General features: G+C 41.3%; 1 protein-coding gene and 1 non-coding gene across 2 annotated transcripts in view; one reads left to right on the top strand and one right to left on the bottom strand.

Annotated features, from left to right (window-relative positions):
* Positions 1–253: 253 nt before the first annotated feature.
* Positions 254–379, top strand: trnay-gua (transfer RNA tyrosine (anticodon GUA)). Its single transcript has 2 exons — positions 254–290; positions 344–379. It is a non-coding gene; the product is annotated as a tRNA-Tyr (tRNA).
* A 5,736-nt stretch (positions 380–6,115) lies between these two features.
* Positions 6,116–14,838, bottom strand: part of LOC148316130 (uncharacterized) — a 53,099-nt gene continuing 44,376 nt past the window's right edge. Inside the window, exon 6 of the mRNA XM_088287040.1 lies at positions 6,116–6,147. Coding sequence (XP_088143166.1) covers positions 6,116–6,147 — 32 coding nt within the window. The remainder of the gene's footprint in view (positions 6,148–14,838) is intronic.

The following is a 14,838-nucleotide window of genomic DNA, read 5'->3' as shown; positions in this document are numbered from 1 at the left end:
TATATATATATATATATATATATATATAAATCTGGTAACTCAGTTGGCAAAGTGGAAAACTGTTGTGGTTCCACACCAAAATTTTGAGGTAGCTATTTAAATTGCAGCTCAAAGGACATTTTCCTGGATTTCAAATTTTAATCAATCTTGAAAAATTTAAAAAAAAATCTGTTGCTACATCATCAAAATCCACTTTTCAGATGTCCTAACACAACAGGTAGGCACTCCCAATAATGCAGACATGAGGAGCATCCCTTCGATAGCTCAGTTGGTAGAGCGGAGGACTGTAGAGTTTGAAAACTGACATCCTTTCGGCGGAACGCGATGTAAGTTCTAATTGGAAATCCTTACGTCGCTGGTTCAAATCCGGCTCGAAGGAACTATTACCGGCGTCCCAATTTTAATTCAAAACTGTAAATAAAAATCTTTGGTGAATTTGTATGAATCTACACAAGTCTAGTCTGGTCAATCCCAACGTCATGAGTAGGTGATCCCAAAACCAGAGTTGCCACGGCAACACTTGTTCATAAGATTCGGTCGCCGGACAATCTCTGACCACACAAATAATCATTTATGTTTAATGCTGAGCTGCCTGTGCCGAAGAAATAGAACTGAAGGTGCTCTTTGCCTTATTTGGTCAACATTTGGTCGCAGTCTCCCCAGGAGGCGTGGGTTCGACCATCTGCCTCTGCAGGCAGGGTCACGAGCACAGCAGAGAAATACTCTATAATGGCCTGACGACATTAACATAGTTTATAGTATATAGCAGGGGTGGGAGGTCTGATTTGTTAAACTTTAGAACCTTTCAAACTTCATTTGTATTGGTCCACAAAAGAAAAAAAAATCAAAAAAGTGTCCTCTTTTGGATCATAGAAGACATTTTTTATTGTGTCTTCCGCAATAGTGAATGGCTTCTTCGCTTTACCTACGAGCAAAGACCACATAAGAGGCTTCCGGATCATATCTTGACAGTAATCAATACAGGCCTGAAAACGCCTCCCATATCGCCTGTTTTGTCCATGACTAAATAATAAATTAGAAACCCCTTCAAATGCAATTGGGTCGCTCTTTATGGCTTCTAATGACATCGGCAAACATCGAAGCAATTCATTTTAGCGATTAGCGCTAATGTCATTTGACATTTTAATCAAGAAATACTTTGCTTTGCTTTATTTTTCTGTTGTTTTTTTGTGTGTGTAAATCTGTGAATTTGCAAACTCAAGGTAAAAAATTCTCCTTCCGTGTGCACTTGAGTGTGACTTCCCGTCTTTGAGTAACATTTTGACGAAGACAGGAAACAAAATTAGCTTCTCACCCTTCCTGCAACTTCCACAGTTCCTCATTCTCGGCCGAAGTCATTAATTTGATTGTCCAGTATTTCCCTTATGAGATAATGCCTCACTCAAGACAATGATCTTACTCTCTGCCGAGTTTCTGCAGTACTGCCGAGAGGCCACTATTCAATGGATGCCTTTTCACATTTGAGGATATTCAGGCCCTGAAGACGGCTGCCAAACAAAGTCAAGAGAGCATTACCAGTTGCCAGGATAGTTCCCTGTTTGCAATTTTTTTTTTTGTTTTTTTTAATGAAATCAAGTCCCTCGCTTCCCCATTGAAATTACCAAGCAAGAACAAAGCAAACACATTCAAGAGAGCATTACCACAAATTGTTTTTTTCATTTTTGTTTTGCTTGATGCTTTATGAGAATGTATATTTTTATACACTGAAAATTCTATTGGGATGTGGAAATAAAATATGTACTGTATTGAGGCTCACTTACTGCATTTGAGAAAGTCTAAATCAAATAATGGAGTGACTTTATATATATATATATATATTCCATTGCGGCGAAGGAAATCTTAAGTGAAAACTTTGAAGCCCCGCCCCCGTCATATAGTATTTCGGAAACAAAAAATTTTAGCCCCAGTGTTTGTCCCAGGTCACAGCTTTTACACAATAAGACGCTTCGCTCTGGGTGTGTCATCACTGGTGTTCTTTCTATGTTTGCTGCCAACACTCCCCCTCTGCAAGAACCCAGTCAGTTACGTTCGCCTTCAAATCTTTAAATGGCCTTGAGTATTTCCTGTACATTTTTCAGTTTTAATTAGCGGGAGGTATTCCAGATTTTTTCCATAGAGCCGGTTGCTCACATGGATCCCGGCGCTCTTCATCGGAGTGGGATCTTCACACAGAGGAACAAGGGCAATGTTGTATAAAGTAGTAAGTATTTTATTCTCTAATCGCTTCGTCAATGTTTTTTTTATTTTTATTTTTAGCGTCGCTGCGACCCGGAATTTAAGTGAGTCAGATCATCGGGATTGGAGGGAATTGTGTCGGGTGACATCGTGACTCAAATCCCGTTTCATACTCTTCAGCTTATCCATAAAATGTGGGTAGATGCAATTCCTGGAGGGATTGCGTGTGAAGGCTGAGAAGCTGCGAGTCGCTCGCGTCACACAAACTAACCACATTGGAAACGTTTGGGGGGCAGTCCTTATACATTAACGGCTACATTACGCCGTCTGAGGTGTAGAGGGTGAATGTGGAAATTTACATTGGAAAGAATTCAAAGGAAACTTTTTTTTCCCACAACCGCTAGGCCCTACCTTCCCCTCCAAACTTTTGTGATGACATTTTAGAAGAGGTCGAATTTTTCAAAATTCTTCCATCTGTTACAAGCTTTGATATCGGTTTTGTGGCTTGTGAGCACCATTCGGCCAGTAGGGGGCACTGTCTCCACACAAAAATGGACCGGAGCGGTCCCTGGTCCATTTGGTTGGAACAAAGCAAACACATTCAAGAGAGCATTACCAGGTGCAAGGATGGCGGAGCGTATAGTATATAGCAGGGGTGGGAAAACTTTTTTATTGGCGGGCCACAATGGGTTCTAAAATTTGACAGAGGGGCTGGAGCCATCCAGTGCTAGATGATTCCTCTTCCCCGGCCCCGTGGTCCATGACAGGTGGAGTGGACAGAGTGACGGCAGTGCGTGAGGTGTGGAAGCTCAACGGTGATGGTTTGCAGGTAAACATTCCTTTAAGTTTCAGCTTTGCAACCATACTCCGACGCTTCTCGCGGCTGTGAGACCGACTCGGAATCCCGCCGGAGACATCGGCGGGCCGACGGCGCGTCACATCCGCATCGCATCCGTACGGGAAACGTGTGTCCATTCAGTCTTAACAGCATTTTGTCCATTGGCCGGAAACACTGTACTGTGAGGCAGACGCAAATGTGTACAGCGCGAGCTGAAAATGCATTTACAGCACTAATTGCTGGATGTTTCCATTCTATGTAGTTCTGTGGGAAAACGAAGAAACCCTTTAAGCAGCTGTGGCAGAGCGGTCTTAGGCGTTGCGTTCAGGTCGCAGTAACCCCAGGAGGCGTGGGTTCGAATCCCACCTCAGACAGAGCCCATTAAAATTACCAAGCAAGAACAAAATAAACACAGTCATAAGAGCATTACCAGGTGCCAGGATGGCAGTGCGGTCTAAGGCGTGTCGGGACATTTTATTTACAGGTGAAGGGGGCACTGTCTGAGGTGGGATTCGAACCTCTAAGGCGTTGCGTTCAGGTCGCAGTCTCCCCAGGAGGCGTGGGTTCGAATCCCACCTCAGACAGCATCCAATTTAGAGTGAATCCAGTTGCCAGGATTGCAGAGCGGGCGGAGTCGAGGGAGACAACTCAGGACGAGTGTGGGAGTCTGCGACTTGAACGACTCTAACTAAAATCCAATGTAAATTTCCACCTTTAGATGCACACGTTTGAGTCAGTTGGGCCACCATGCCGCTTGGACTAAAACCTTTGTGAATAAATTGACGAAAACTAGGGTAAAACTTTTTTTGCGCAACTTTCTGAATCAATCAAGACAGTTTTTGACCCTAATTGTTGTTGTTGTTTTTTTTTTTTTTAAATGGGCTTTAGTTCACCTGAGAGTGTGAGTTTGGGTGGGTATTGTCTTTGACGATGCAGTCTCCCCAGGAGGCGTCCGTTTGTCTCTCAGGCGTCCCAACCTCGGAGGTGCGTCGGCCTTGCAGAGTCATGATACTGGTGAACCCTCTGAGTGGACGCGGCCAGGCTCTCCAGCTCTTCACCGGCCACCTGCAGGGCAGAGGATCGAATCACAAGACATTTTCGCACCTTCAAAGACCTGGCACAAACACTGGGGCTAAAATTTTTTTGATGAGACTGGAAATCACCTGACTGGCCGAATAGGAGCACCTTCGACAATCAAATTAATGACTGCTCAGGCAATTATTTACTCTGCCTATATTTGGGGTATTTTTTTCCTTTTTAGAACAGGACTATCATGTGCGAAGGTTTGGATTTTATAGGGCTGAGAAGCCTCATCTTTGCTCATACGGAGCCTGTAATTTAATGAGCATGAATAATTTTGTGGAAATTATTATTATTTTTATTATTATTATTATTAGGGCCCGAGCAGATGATGTCATCATACTGTGATCGGACACGTTAAAGGGAGCCTACCTTCAACTCCCTGTTCAGGCGTCCTTCAAGTCATGCAAAGCAAGCTATTTGGAATGTTTATCGGTTAAAGTGCATCTGATAAACTGTTTTGTTTTTTTTTCTAAATCTCATAAGGGAAATATTGGACAATCAAATTAATGACTGCCCCTCAAGGCACGTCGCGCAGACTGCTTAGTGGAGGCGCAAACCAAAGGGCAAATTCGACTGAAAGAACCGATTAACTTGACATCTTATCGACCTGCGCGCCACGGTGATCCCACAACCTCAACATTAACCTCCTGGAATCTGGCCAAGTGATCTTCCCACACTTTCAGCTCAGACTGCAGTTTTTCCAATTTTTCCTTCTCAATTGTTAGTCTTTCCTTTTCTTCAGAGGCAGACGATTTGGACTGTGATTGCAAAAGGGAAGTGAGAAAAATCTGTGTCAGTCATAAGAAGACTTTCAAAGAGAGGGTCACCAGGTATGGGCTCTGTCTGAGGTGGGATCCTGGGAAGTCATTAATTTGATTAACTTAATATATTCTCATTAACTAGCAAGCACCGCCCGTGCCCGGGGAAGGTGCTCCTCTTCGGCTTACTGTGACGCGAGCATGCCCTCCTCCTCCGGAGCTTCCATTCAGTTAAACTTAGGGGCCGCTTGAAACCGCCCGTGCCCGGGGAAGGTGCTACTCTTCGGCTTACTGTGACGCTCTCATAAGGGAAATACTGGACAATCAAATTTTTTTTTATTTTAATTTTCACGTACTGCACGGTGCCCTTTTGACGAATCCGACTGAAAATTAGTCAGAAAAGAACGTTTGGTTTAGCTGTTATAAAAGTTTGGTTTGTGAAAATCAAATCGTACGTCATATAGTACAATTTTCCAACAGTTTGTCGGATCACGTGCACTGGCGATGTTGCAAAATATAGCCCATTAAATGCACAAAAGCTTTCATACATTGTATAGCCTTAGACCGCTCTGCAATCGAGAGTCACCTCTGTATTTTCTATTTCATTATATAATCCTTAATTAATCTAATTTAGATAATTTAATCCATAATTAATCTAATTTATATATTTAATTAAATTATTGTTGTATTGCACTGGAGAGGGGAGCTCTCTAATCTCGTTGCACACTGTACAATGTATAGCATCTTAAATATTTTCTTTTTAGGAAACGATAGGACGATTTGGACAATCTGACATGTTATGTTATAAACGCAGCAATGAAATATTAAAAGCACGTGGGGCCCGAGCAGCGACCTATTTTTAGGTAAAATGTTTCTTTGTTTTTGCATAACAGCAGTTTTTTTTATTCTTTTTCTTTCTTTACACATTCCTTTTCTTTTCTTATTAACTTCCAATCTCTACACTGCAAAGTTTCCCTGGACTTTACTATACTACCCAATACCCCAACTCCTCGCCGGTCTTTTGCGGATCGCGAGAGGCAAAAAGGTTCCGAACGTTGGCCATTTGGGCTTCAGTGCTCCGGAATGTCCGAGGTGCGGAAGGAAACTAGAGGAACAACCTCAGTGGAAATGTTGAAACCTCAACGCGAGACTTCTGACAACTTGCGCGCACGTCGGCCCGTTTGCCTGCGGCGGCCGTAAACGGATCGAGCTAACGAAATGATGACGCGACCGGCGAAGCTCACAGGTCGTCAATCGACGCCGACTTGGCGTCTGCACCGCGGCAAGCGAAACGCGGCTCAGTCCAACGACTTGGAAGGATGCTTTGACGTTGCGGGACGCTTGGAAAAAAGTTTAAGACTTGAAGAGACGGAAGGAAGGACGTGAGGAAATTGAAAGATTTTTTCAACTATTAGCAAATCTGCCAACGGGTGGAGAGGCCTTCTTCACCATCGGCACGGGAAGCTGGTTTCGTCTTCATCTCAATTTGATGCACGTCAAATTCTAATCAATATTGAACGAGGAATTTTATAACAAATCTCTTTCCGGATGTTTTGGAACTTCCAGTTTGTATGCCGATGAACACAACGATTCGACTCGGATTGTTTGTTTTTTTTTGTGTGTTTTTTTGCACATCTTACGTGAAAGCTTGAACGATTCGAGTCAAGTCGATTATTTCACTCCATTTTGCTTCCGTCGCTTCAACAATTCCACACCATCAACGGATATGACCAATTTGTCGAATAATTTGCGTTCAGGTCGCAGTCTTCCCAGGAGGCGTGTAAATCACTACAGAGTCTTTTAGTGGGCAAGCTTCGGAACGCTCACAAATTGGACGAGGAGGAGTTTTTGGCCCCGTTGACTTTGATTCTACCTTTTGTTGAAATACTGATGGCCGTTGTGAAAAAGAAATTATCAGTTATAATTGCGCACACACACACAGACACTCACATTATTGCTTTAGCACTAACGCGGATTGAGTGAAAAGTTCAACTAAACGATAACTCCCCTGCACATGCTCCGAACCGTGCGGCTATTATTTCTAAACGGAAATTTACATTGGAAACGTTTGGTTTAGCTGTTATAAAAGTTTGGTTTTTACCAAGTATATTATATTATTAAACACACTCTTAAATTTCACGACTTAGTTGGATCTAAAACAGCTCAAATACTGTACAAAGCATACAATAACCAACTCTGCCACAGAAAAAATATCCAGGGCGCAAATTTTCTCAACATTAGTAGCCCAAACTTTTATATACTGATTTTTCTGACAAGTCACGCCAGATTGAGGTGTTTTACTTTCAGCATTGTTTCGTTCACTGCTGTTGGATTCATCTTGTGACAAAGATTTATCATTTTTCCATTTAGTCCAAGTTTGATCAAGTGTCTTTAGAGCTGTGTTGCCAGACATGTTAAAGCACGTTGAAAAAAAAAAAAAAACTAAAACAAAAAAAAACATTAAAGTCACTCACATCATCTCTGCAGAGCCCCTCATGTCTCTGGTGGACTGGGCCAAAAGTGGCGGCGTGGAAGGCTTCTCCCTTCGCGGAGCACTCAGGCTACCTTCGTTTCAAAATACTTTTCTATTTTCTATACTTTCCCAATGACTAAAAAGATTGGAAACGTTTGGTTTAGCTGTTAAACTATCAGGTGGCACGCAAAAACTCACCAAACTTGGCAGTCTCATCGGACAACAATGCTACGAGGGCACACATGCACACAAAAACACACACAAACAAGGACGCCACATTTAAAAACTTCATTAAGTATAAGTGCAAAATTGTTAGAAAGGCATCCTGAAGCCTGGAAAGTCATTAATTTGATTGTCCAGTTGAACTTTATTTCATAGTTTGGCTGCGATTGGCTGGCAACCAGTCCAGGTTTAACAGCGTTATACGCCATAATAAATATATTTAACAATACCAAGCTATGTAAAACCGATGCATTAGTTTTATTATTATTATTGTTGTTGTTAATACGATTTTAACCGTGGCGGGCACGTTTATTATCTTTCACTGATTCTCAATGTGATGCTAAGTTGGTTGCTAAATTACTACCCTAGTGCCTTTTATCTAAAAAATGTTATCCTATTTTAATAAACAGCCACGTGACAAAAAAGAAAGAACAAAACTCCATTGTCACCCTTTTTTCTCTACTATCACGTTATTCTACTTTGTTGATTTCATTTGTGGGTCACAATTTAATATTTTTCAAGTTCGGCGGGCCAGATTAATTGTGTTGCTTCCTGACAGGAGGGCGGAGATGCCTTTTAATGTTGTTGAGGTAAATTTCAGTGTAGTGGCATATGTGGCCGGCGTGCCGCTCGGCGAAACTACAATGCCCCCGAATATTTAAATGTTTTTCTGCCCAAAATTGTTATCGCTTTTATATAATGATTCTATTTGTTTGAATGTGGTTTCATTTGTGAGAGACCACTTTGTACGTGGTTGCAAGCTTTGCCCCTAGCCCTGTTGGTCGTCCGCCAAACTGTTCACATAATAATATTAAGGGTTCTCTTCTGTTACCATGACAACCAGGGATGGCGCAAGGGCGTTGTGGCAAAGTGAGAGGCTAGATTGAATCTAAAGACCCCACAAAGATGCATTTTCACGGGTGGCTGCAGCACATGATCACCAAGCTGCCCAACTGCTTTTGTCAATTTCGTGTGAGCACATCTGTGCATGTGGTGCATGCAGCAGACTTACCACATCACAAACGCGGCTTTGGTTCACGACAAACGCGGGCGAAGCAAAGGGCTACAAGCCCGTAGTCTGCCGAAAGGAAGTAAAAGGCATTGTATTTTCACTTGTGGCCAATAGTCAATTAGTAGCCAATTTTCAATCGGATTCGTTAAAAGGGCACCGTGCGACCGCTACGAGGTCCCCATTGTTTTTGTGGAAATTATTATTATTATTATTATTAGGGCCCGAGCAGCGCGAAGCACTGAACCCGCGAAAGGTGAACCGCGAAGTAGCGAGCAATATTTTATACGTTAGTTGTGCAGCTTTTTCTATACTGAAAAATTTGATCGACATGGTGCCAAATATAGACAGTATACTGCAGTTGATGTGTACAGCGCGAGCTGAAAATGCATTTACAGCACTAAAAAAACATTTTCAGCTCGCACTGTACACATTTGCTATGTGAGGCATTATTTTTGTCAAAAAAATACTATCTACACCAGGGGTGTCAAACTCATTTTTGTGGACGGGCCACATAGTCGTTATGGTTTCCCGCAGAGGGCCGTTATGATTGTGAAACCATATAAGGTACTTTATATGAAGGAAAGAAAACCTAGAAGGATTTTCTTATTTATAGTGTGGTTCCAACTGTCTAGTACAGTTACACGATGTGGCAGGAATTCTTCTCGAAAATAACATGTATTTTGCCTTCCAAACCCCCTGATGCAGCATTTTCGGAAATGCTACAGTATGTCTCCATTCGACACAATCAAACTGAGTGAATATTATGGAAAAAAAAAACTACCACAGACAGAAAATAAAAATTGCTTTTGTTTTCGCTTGGGTCCCCTCAAAAGGACCCCCAGGAGGCGGAGGTACAGAGCCCATTGAAAGTACTAAGTGAGAACAAAGGAAACACAGTAAAGAGAGCATTACCAGTTGCCAGGATGGCGGAGCGGTCTAAGGCGTTGCGTTCAGGTCGCAGTCTCCCCAGGTAAAAATAAACACAGTAAAATGTACAAATAAAAAAGAAAGCATTTATAATGAACAAAACAGCAGTTTGTTCGCACAGTAAAATAGCCTTTTCATATACAGTATACGCAACGGGAACCACTTTGCGTTGTCGGATGTGGCGGCCAATTTGGGCAAGCAGTAGCCATGGTGAACGTTGTGGTAATGCTCTCTTGACTGTGTTTGCTTTATTATTGCTTGGTACTTTCAATGGGCACTGTCTGAGGTGGGATTCGAACCCACGCCTCCTGGGGAGACTGCGGTCTGAGCACGCCGTGCCTTTCTGCCGCTAACGTGTCGCTCATGTGTGACTTTTAATTAATTTAATTGATATATTTAATGGAATTATTTGTTATATTGCACTGGAGAGGGGAGCTCTCCAATTTCGTTGTACACCGAGTACAATGACAATAAAGCGCATTTTGAACCATGCGGCAAATACAGCAGTGCGGCTTTTCCGTGGATTTTTCTTTCACCACTAGGGGCGCTCTAGAGTGTGCCTTAAAGTCCGGAAAATACGGTAGATGGAGCAACGGCAAAACATCAATGATCAAATTAAATAGTTTAATAAACGTCTAATATGAACAGGAAGTGAGTTATGAATTTTTGAAAGTCCGACTTTTGCCCTTTTTTGCATGTTTACAGGGGTCATTCTTTTGCACCCTGATCCTAAAGGCTTCATCTGATTGCCTTAAAATTCTGTCTGTAGCATCTGAAGACCTGCCCAGGCTTCAGGATGTCTTTTTACTCTATATAAAGGTGGAAATTTCAGGAGGGTGGCTCGGAGCAGCTGGACTGGGAACCACAGCCAGAATGGGCCTCTTCTCCTGAGGAGACACGTCTAACAAGTAGCATCTAGGTAACAGCAACTGGTTTCCCTTTAAGCAATGGGTATCCGAACACAAACGGTCCCGCATTAAATATTAATCCCATTTAATTCTCCCCAAAGATTTATGAAATAAACATTTTTTCTAGGTCCTGGATATAAATAAAAATATCAGTAGTGTGTCAAAAATGTTAAATGTTAGTTTTCCATGTGATTGTTACCGATTTACTAAACGGACAAACACGGCAGCTGGGGAAATGAAGGTGCTCATTTATTGTCTCTCAGCTGCCGTGGACGGCGTACCAGCAGGTAATAGTCGGAGTAATTAAATAAATACAAAAAGAATGGCTGGGGAATAAAAAAATAATACGTTTTAATAATAATTTGTTTTTTTTGTTATAACATGAATTTCACTCTCTCTCTCTCTCTGTATATATATATATATATATATCTATATATATATCTATATATATATTTATTATATATATTGTCTAAACCAAACGTTTCCAATGTAAATTTCCACCTTTATGGGTGAATTTGGGTGTGTTTTCTTTTCCCTAATTTTCGAGGAGTCCTTACTGTTTGGCTTCTTCATTGTTTTACATGACCGGAAGAAAACCCAGACCCAGATGGCCAGACCATCATATAGTGTAGAAAGGCATCCTGAAGCCTGGAAAGTCATTAATTTGATTGTCCAAAGTGTCCCAGTTCATTGTTATCTGGTGCCGTTTTTATATTTCTCTCCATGTTTCGTCTGGTAATGCCGACATCCTCATTACTACGTTTAAAAGTTTTTTTAAGACTTTAGAAAGACTGACTTGAGAATTTTTCATGTAAATTAAGTCCCACTGTCCCTACCCACCATCTAGCGAAACCACAGCCAAGGGAACGGGCTTGGCGGACTCACTCTTCCTGCCATTGTTGTTTTATGCCACAGGCAAAGCCACTGGTTTTCAATTAAAAAGATCATGTATGTATGTACGTTTTGCATATATAAGTGTACAGCATGTACTGTCTGTGTGCGTGTGTCTCTAATTGAGTTGTCCAACTTGTTTTTTCAATGTACCTGCGTCGAATAGAACGCACAGTGAGGCATACACAAACACATTCATCTCTCTCGACCGCGGCGCCAGAGCGATGAAGGACCCCGCCTAGCTGCCCGAACACTGCAAAGCTGCACAACTAACGTATAAAATATTGATAAATTTGCTCGGCCTGATGTGTGTGTAAAGTTTTCATTTTTTTAAGTTTAGGGGGCCCGAAATATCTGATGCACGGCACGGCCAATCTGCTCGGCCTGATGTGTGTGTAAAGTTTTACGAGTTGTCGTTCATATTTAGAACCTCATAATCAGCTTTGTTTTATTGCCGAACAGTGCAATGCCACTCCCACAACTTTTCACGATGACATATCAAAGACATGAATGACCAACTGCGATACAGCACGGCTACACCTAATCCTTAAAAAAAATATACAATATATATAATAAATATATATATATATATATATATATATATATATATATATATATATATTCGTTTTCCCTCTGTAAAACAATCAGCCCATTAGTACAACAACCGTGCCTCGCGTATACCTTGAGTAGCTCGGTACTGTGGCGCACACACACTGTTGGGACAATCAAAGCCATGGGTTGCGTCAGATATCTTCCTGGACTCGCGCACCATTATGATGGCATATAATTTTGCCTCACGTGTAATATGTCGCTCTCTTTTAACCTTTATGCAAAATGGGAGGAAAATGTAAGAAGACAAAAGCTTTAACAATATCAGTGTAAGAAAAATTGATTTATGTTCAAGTTAAAAAGGAATATTTCATCTTGTGGAAGAATTTGAATATTTTCTCAAACCTGCAGAATATAGACCTTAACTCTTCGATGGTGCTTTTCATGGCAGAGCGGTCTAAGGCGTTGCGAAAAAAAGAATTCCATCAGATTATTTTACACACAAAGTTAGATTTAAAAGACTTGCATACATACATAAATGCTAAAAAAAAAAAAAAAAAAACTTTGAAAAGTAGTGATGGTAATATGAAGCTTCATGAAGCACTTGTCGGGTATTTAAAAAAAAAAAAAGAATTCCATCAGATTATTTTACACACAAAGTTAGATTTAAAAGACTTGCATACATACATAAATGCTAAAAAAAAAAAAAAAGGGGGCGGGTCACCACAATGGACTTTGTGTAGAAATTATTATTGGGGCAAGTGCCACTAAAATTTAAACCGACAGCACGGTAGAGTCTATTAAAAGTTCCTCGGTGTCGATAATAATGAATGAGGCAATCATGTCAGTAAGATATAGTCTACGCTATGTTTTGTTCTTTGTCATTTGTGCCCCTGGCAGTGACGCCTACATTTCCACTAAATACTCTGTCATGATGCTCCGTAATGACGTCTACCCATTGAGTGAAGGCAGTGCAACATTTCTCCAAAACTCACGTTTGGCAGAGCGCTGGCTCAACCCCACAGAGATTTTGATGGACTTAACTCATTCACTACCATTGACGGCTAAAGACGTCAAAGATTTTTTTTTCTTTTTTGTCTCAATTTTAATTTCCCTTTACACGTCCTGGAAGCAAAATCAATTCTATTTGAGTGTTTCCGAAGTATCCGAATGATGATCACGCATGACTGTAGTCCATTTGCTCTTGCGTCTTAACTCAGATAAAACCGAGATGCTGATCATTGGACCAGCCCGTCCTACTCATAGTGGTGTCTTTGAAAAAGGTACAGATGACGCGCTGGTCCAATGATCAGCATCTCGGTTTTATCTGAGTTAAGACGCAAGAGCAAATGGACTACAGTCATGCGTGATCATCATTCGGATACTTCGGAAACACTCAAATAGAATTGATTTTGCTTCCAGGACGTGTAAAGGGAAATTAAAATTGCGACAGGGGTGCATGAGCTTTGCGGCTTAGAGAGACATCATTTACAGGGAACACCGGACGGCGTACCAGCAGGTAAAAGTCGGAGTAATTAAATAAATACAAAAAGAATGGCTGGGGAATAATATTTTTGCTCATATGCGACGCATCAGATTTTTTTTTCATGCAGCGTGAACGATACAATTGAGATTACTTTTACTCCCCACATTTGTATCCGTACTTAACATTTCTTTTGAATTATTTCCATTGTAATATTTCAATGCATTGGGAAAAAATATAATATAACCAATATCACCATGTGATTCCAGGGAGGCCTGAAGAAATTAAATTTTTATACTTTATATTGTATTGAAAGAAATTTTTTTTCTTCCATGCTGCAAAAAAAAAGCCGGCTCGATGTTCGTTAATATCTCATGCAAGTGTACCTAAAAAGAAAGAACAGCCTCAACAAGGGGCGGTTAGAGGTGAACGTGAGAACAGAAGATCAGCATATCAAATTGAGCAATTTAGAATCAAAACTAATTTTTGCAGCACTAGTCCAATGTTTTCGCCTCGTTTTTGTAATCCGCCCAGGGAAAGTTCACAGTGTACAACATATTCCCTCATCCAATTGCCTTTGTTGTAGCATTTATGCAAGTCTGAGACAACTCCACACTTTTACAAACTCCATCTATCTTGAAATGAATTTTTTAATCATTTATTTCTTTTAAAGTCAAAACAAATCAAAGACGAATGGGTGCTAATTGATTATGTTCGGCCAGCAGAGGAGGCCTTGACCCCCTACCGCGGCTACTCGTGACCAACCGTAACAGCTAAACCAAACGTTTCCAATGTAAATTTCGGAGCGCGAGGCTGTCAGTTATGAATGAATAAATAAATAAAGAAAATCAAAGTCGGGCTGCTCGAGCACCTTCCCCGGGCACAGGCGGTGCAAAAAAAAAAAAGTTTTGACACAGGTGTCAGCTGAATAACCGCGATAGAAGCCTTCACGCCACATGAGGAACTCACATTGCTGTCTAAACAAATTCATATTTTGGTGAAAGAAATACTTTGGTAAAAATGTAGTTTAAACGTCTATGAATGCGGGGGGGGGGTGGAGGGAGAGAGGGAGCCCTCTTTTAAAATCGTATATGGTTTAAATCATATGATGCTCCGAGCAGCTGCTGACATGATCCTTAAAACTCAATTAACTCGTCATTCTGAGGTACCGCTCCCCACGAGGACAGGACCTGAGGAGGACATCTACCGGGCATACTTAATCTCATCAAAATGTGCCCTTTTGACGAATTAGTTGTGAAACACTTCTTCGTGTATTATGTATGTCCGTGTGCCTTTGCGCAAACAGACCCGACACTTTCGTTGTGGTCTGGCTTTGCTGGTCCGTGGAAAATAGGCGAGCTTGTGTACCCGCGTCGGATTATTGTCCCACGTTGCTCATGCACTTGCGGTGGTTTTACTACTGTTGGGGGCTGTTTTTTGCGCGATCATGTGAATCAGAATTTTTTCTACAGACTCATTTCTTCCCAAACTTTTTAAA

This window comes from Idiotropiscis lumnitzeri, chromosome 22 (genome assembly GCF_059441095.1).
Source record: "Idiotropiscis lumnitzeri isolate Australia: NSW breed Sydney's pygmy pipehorse chromosome 22, RoL_Ilum_1.0, whole genome shotgun sequence".
Taxonomy (NCBI): Eukaryota; Metazoa; Chordata; class Actinopteri; order Syngnathiformes; family Syngnathidae; genus Idiotropiscis; species Idiotropiscis lumnitzeri.
Note: the sequence above shows the minus strand (reverse complement) of the source record. Positions and strands in the feature narration are given on the sequence as shown.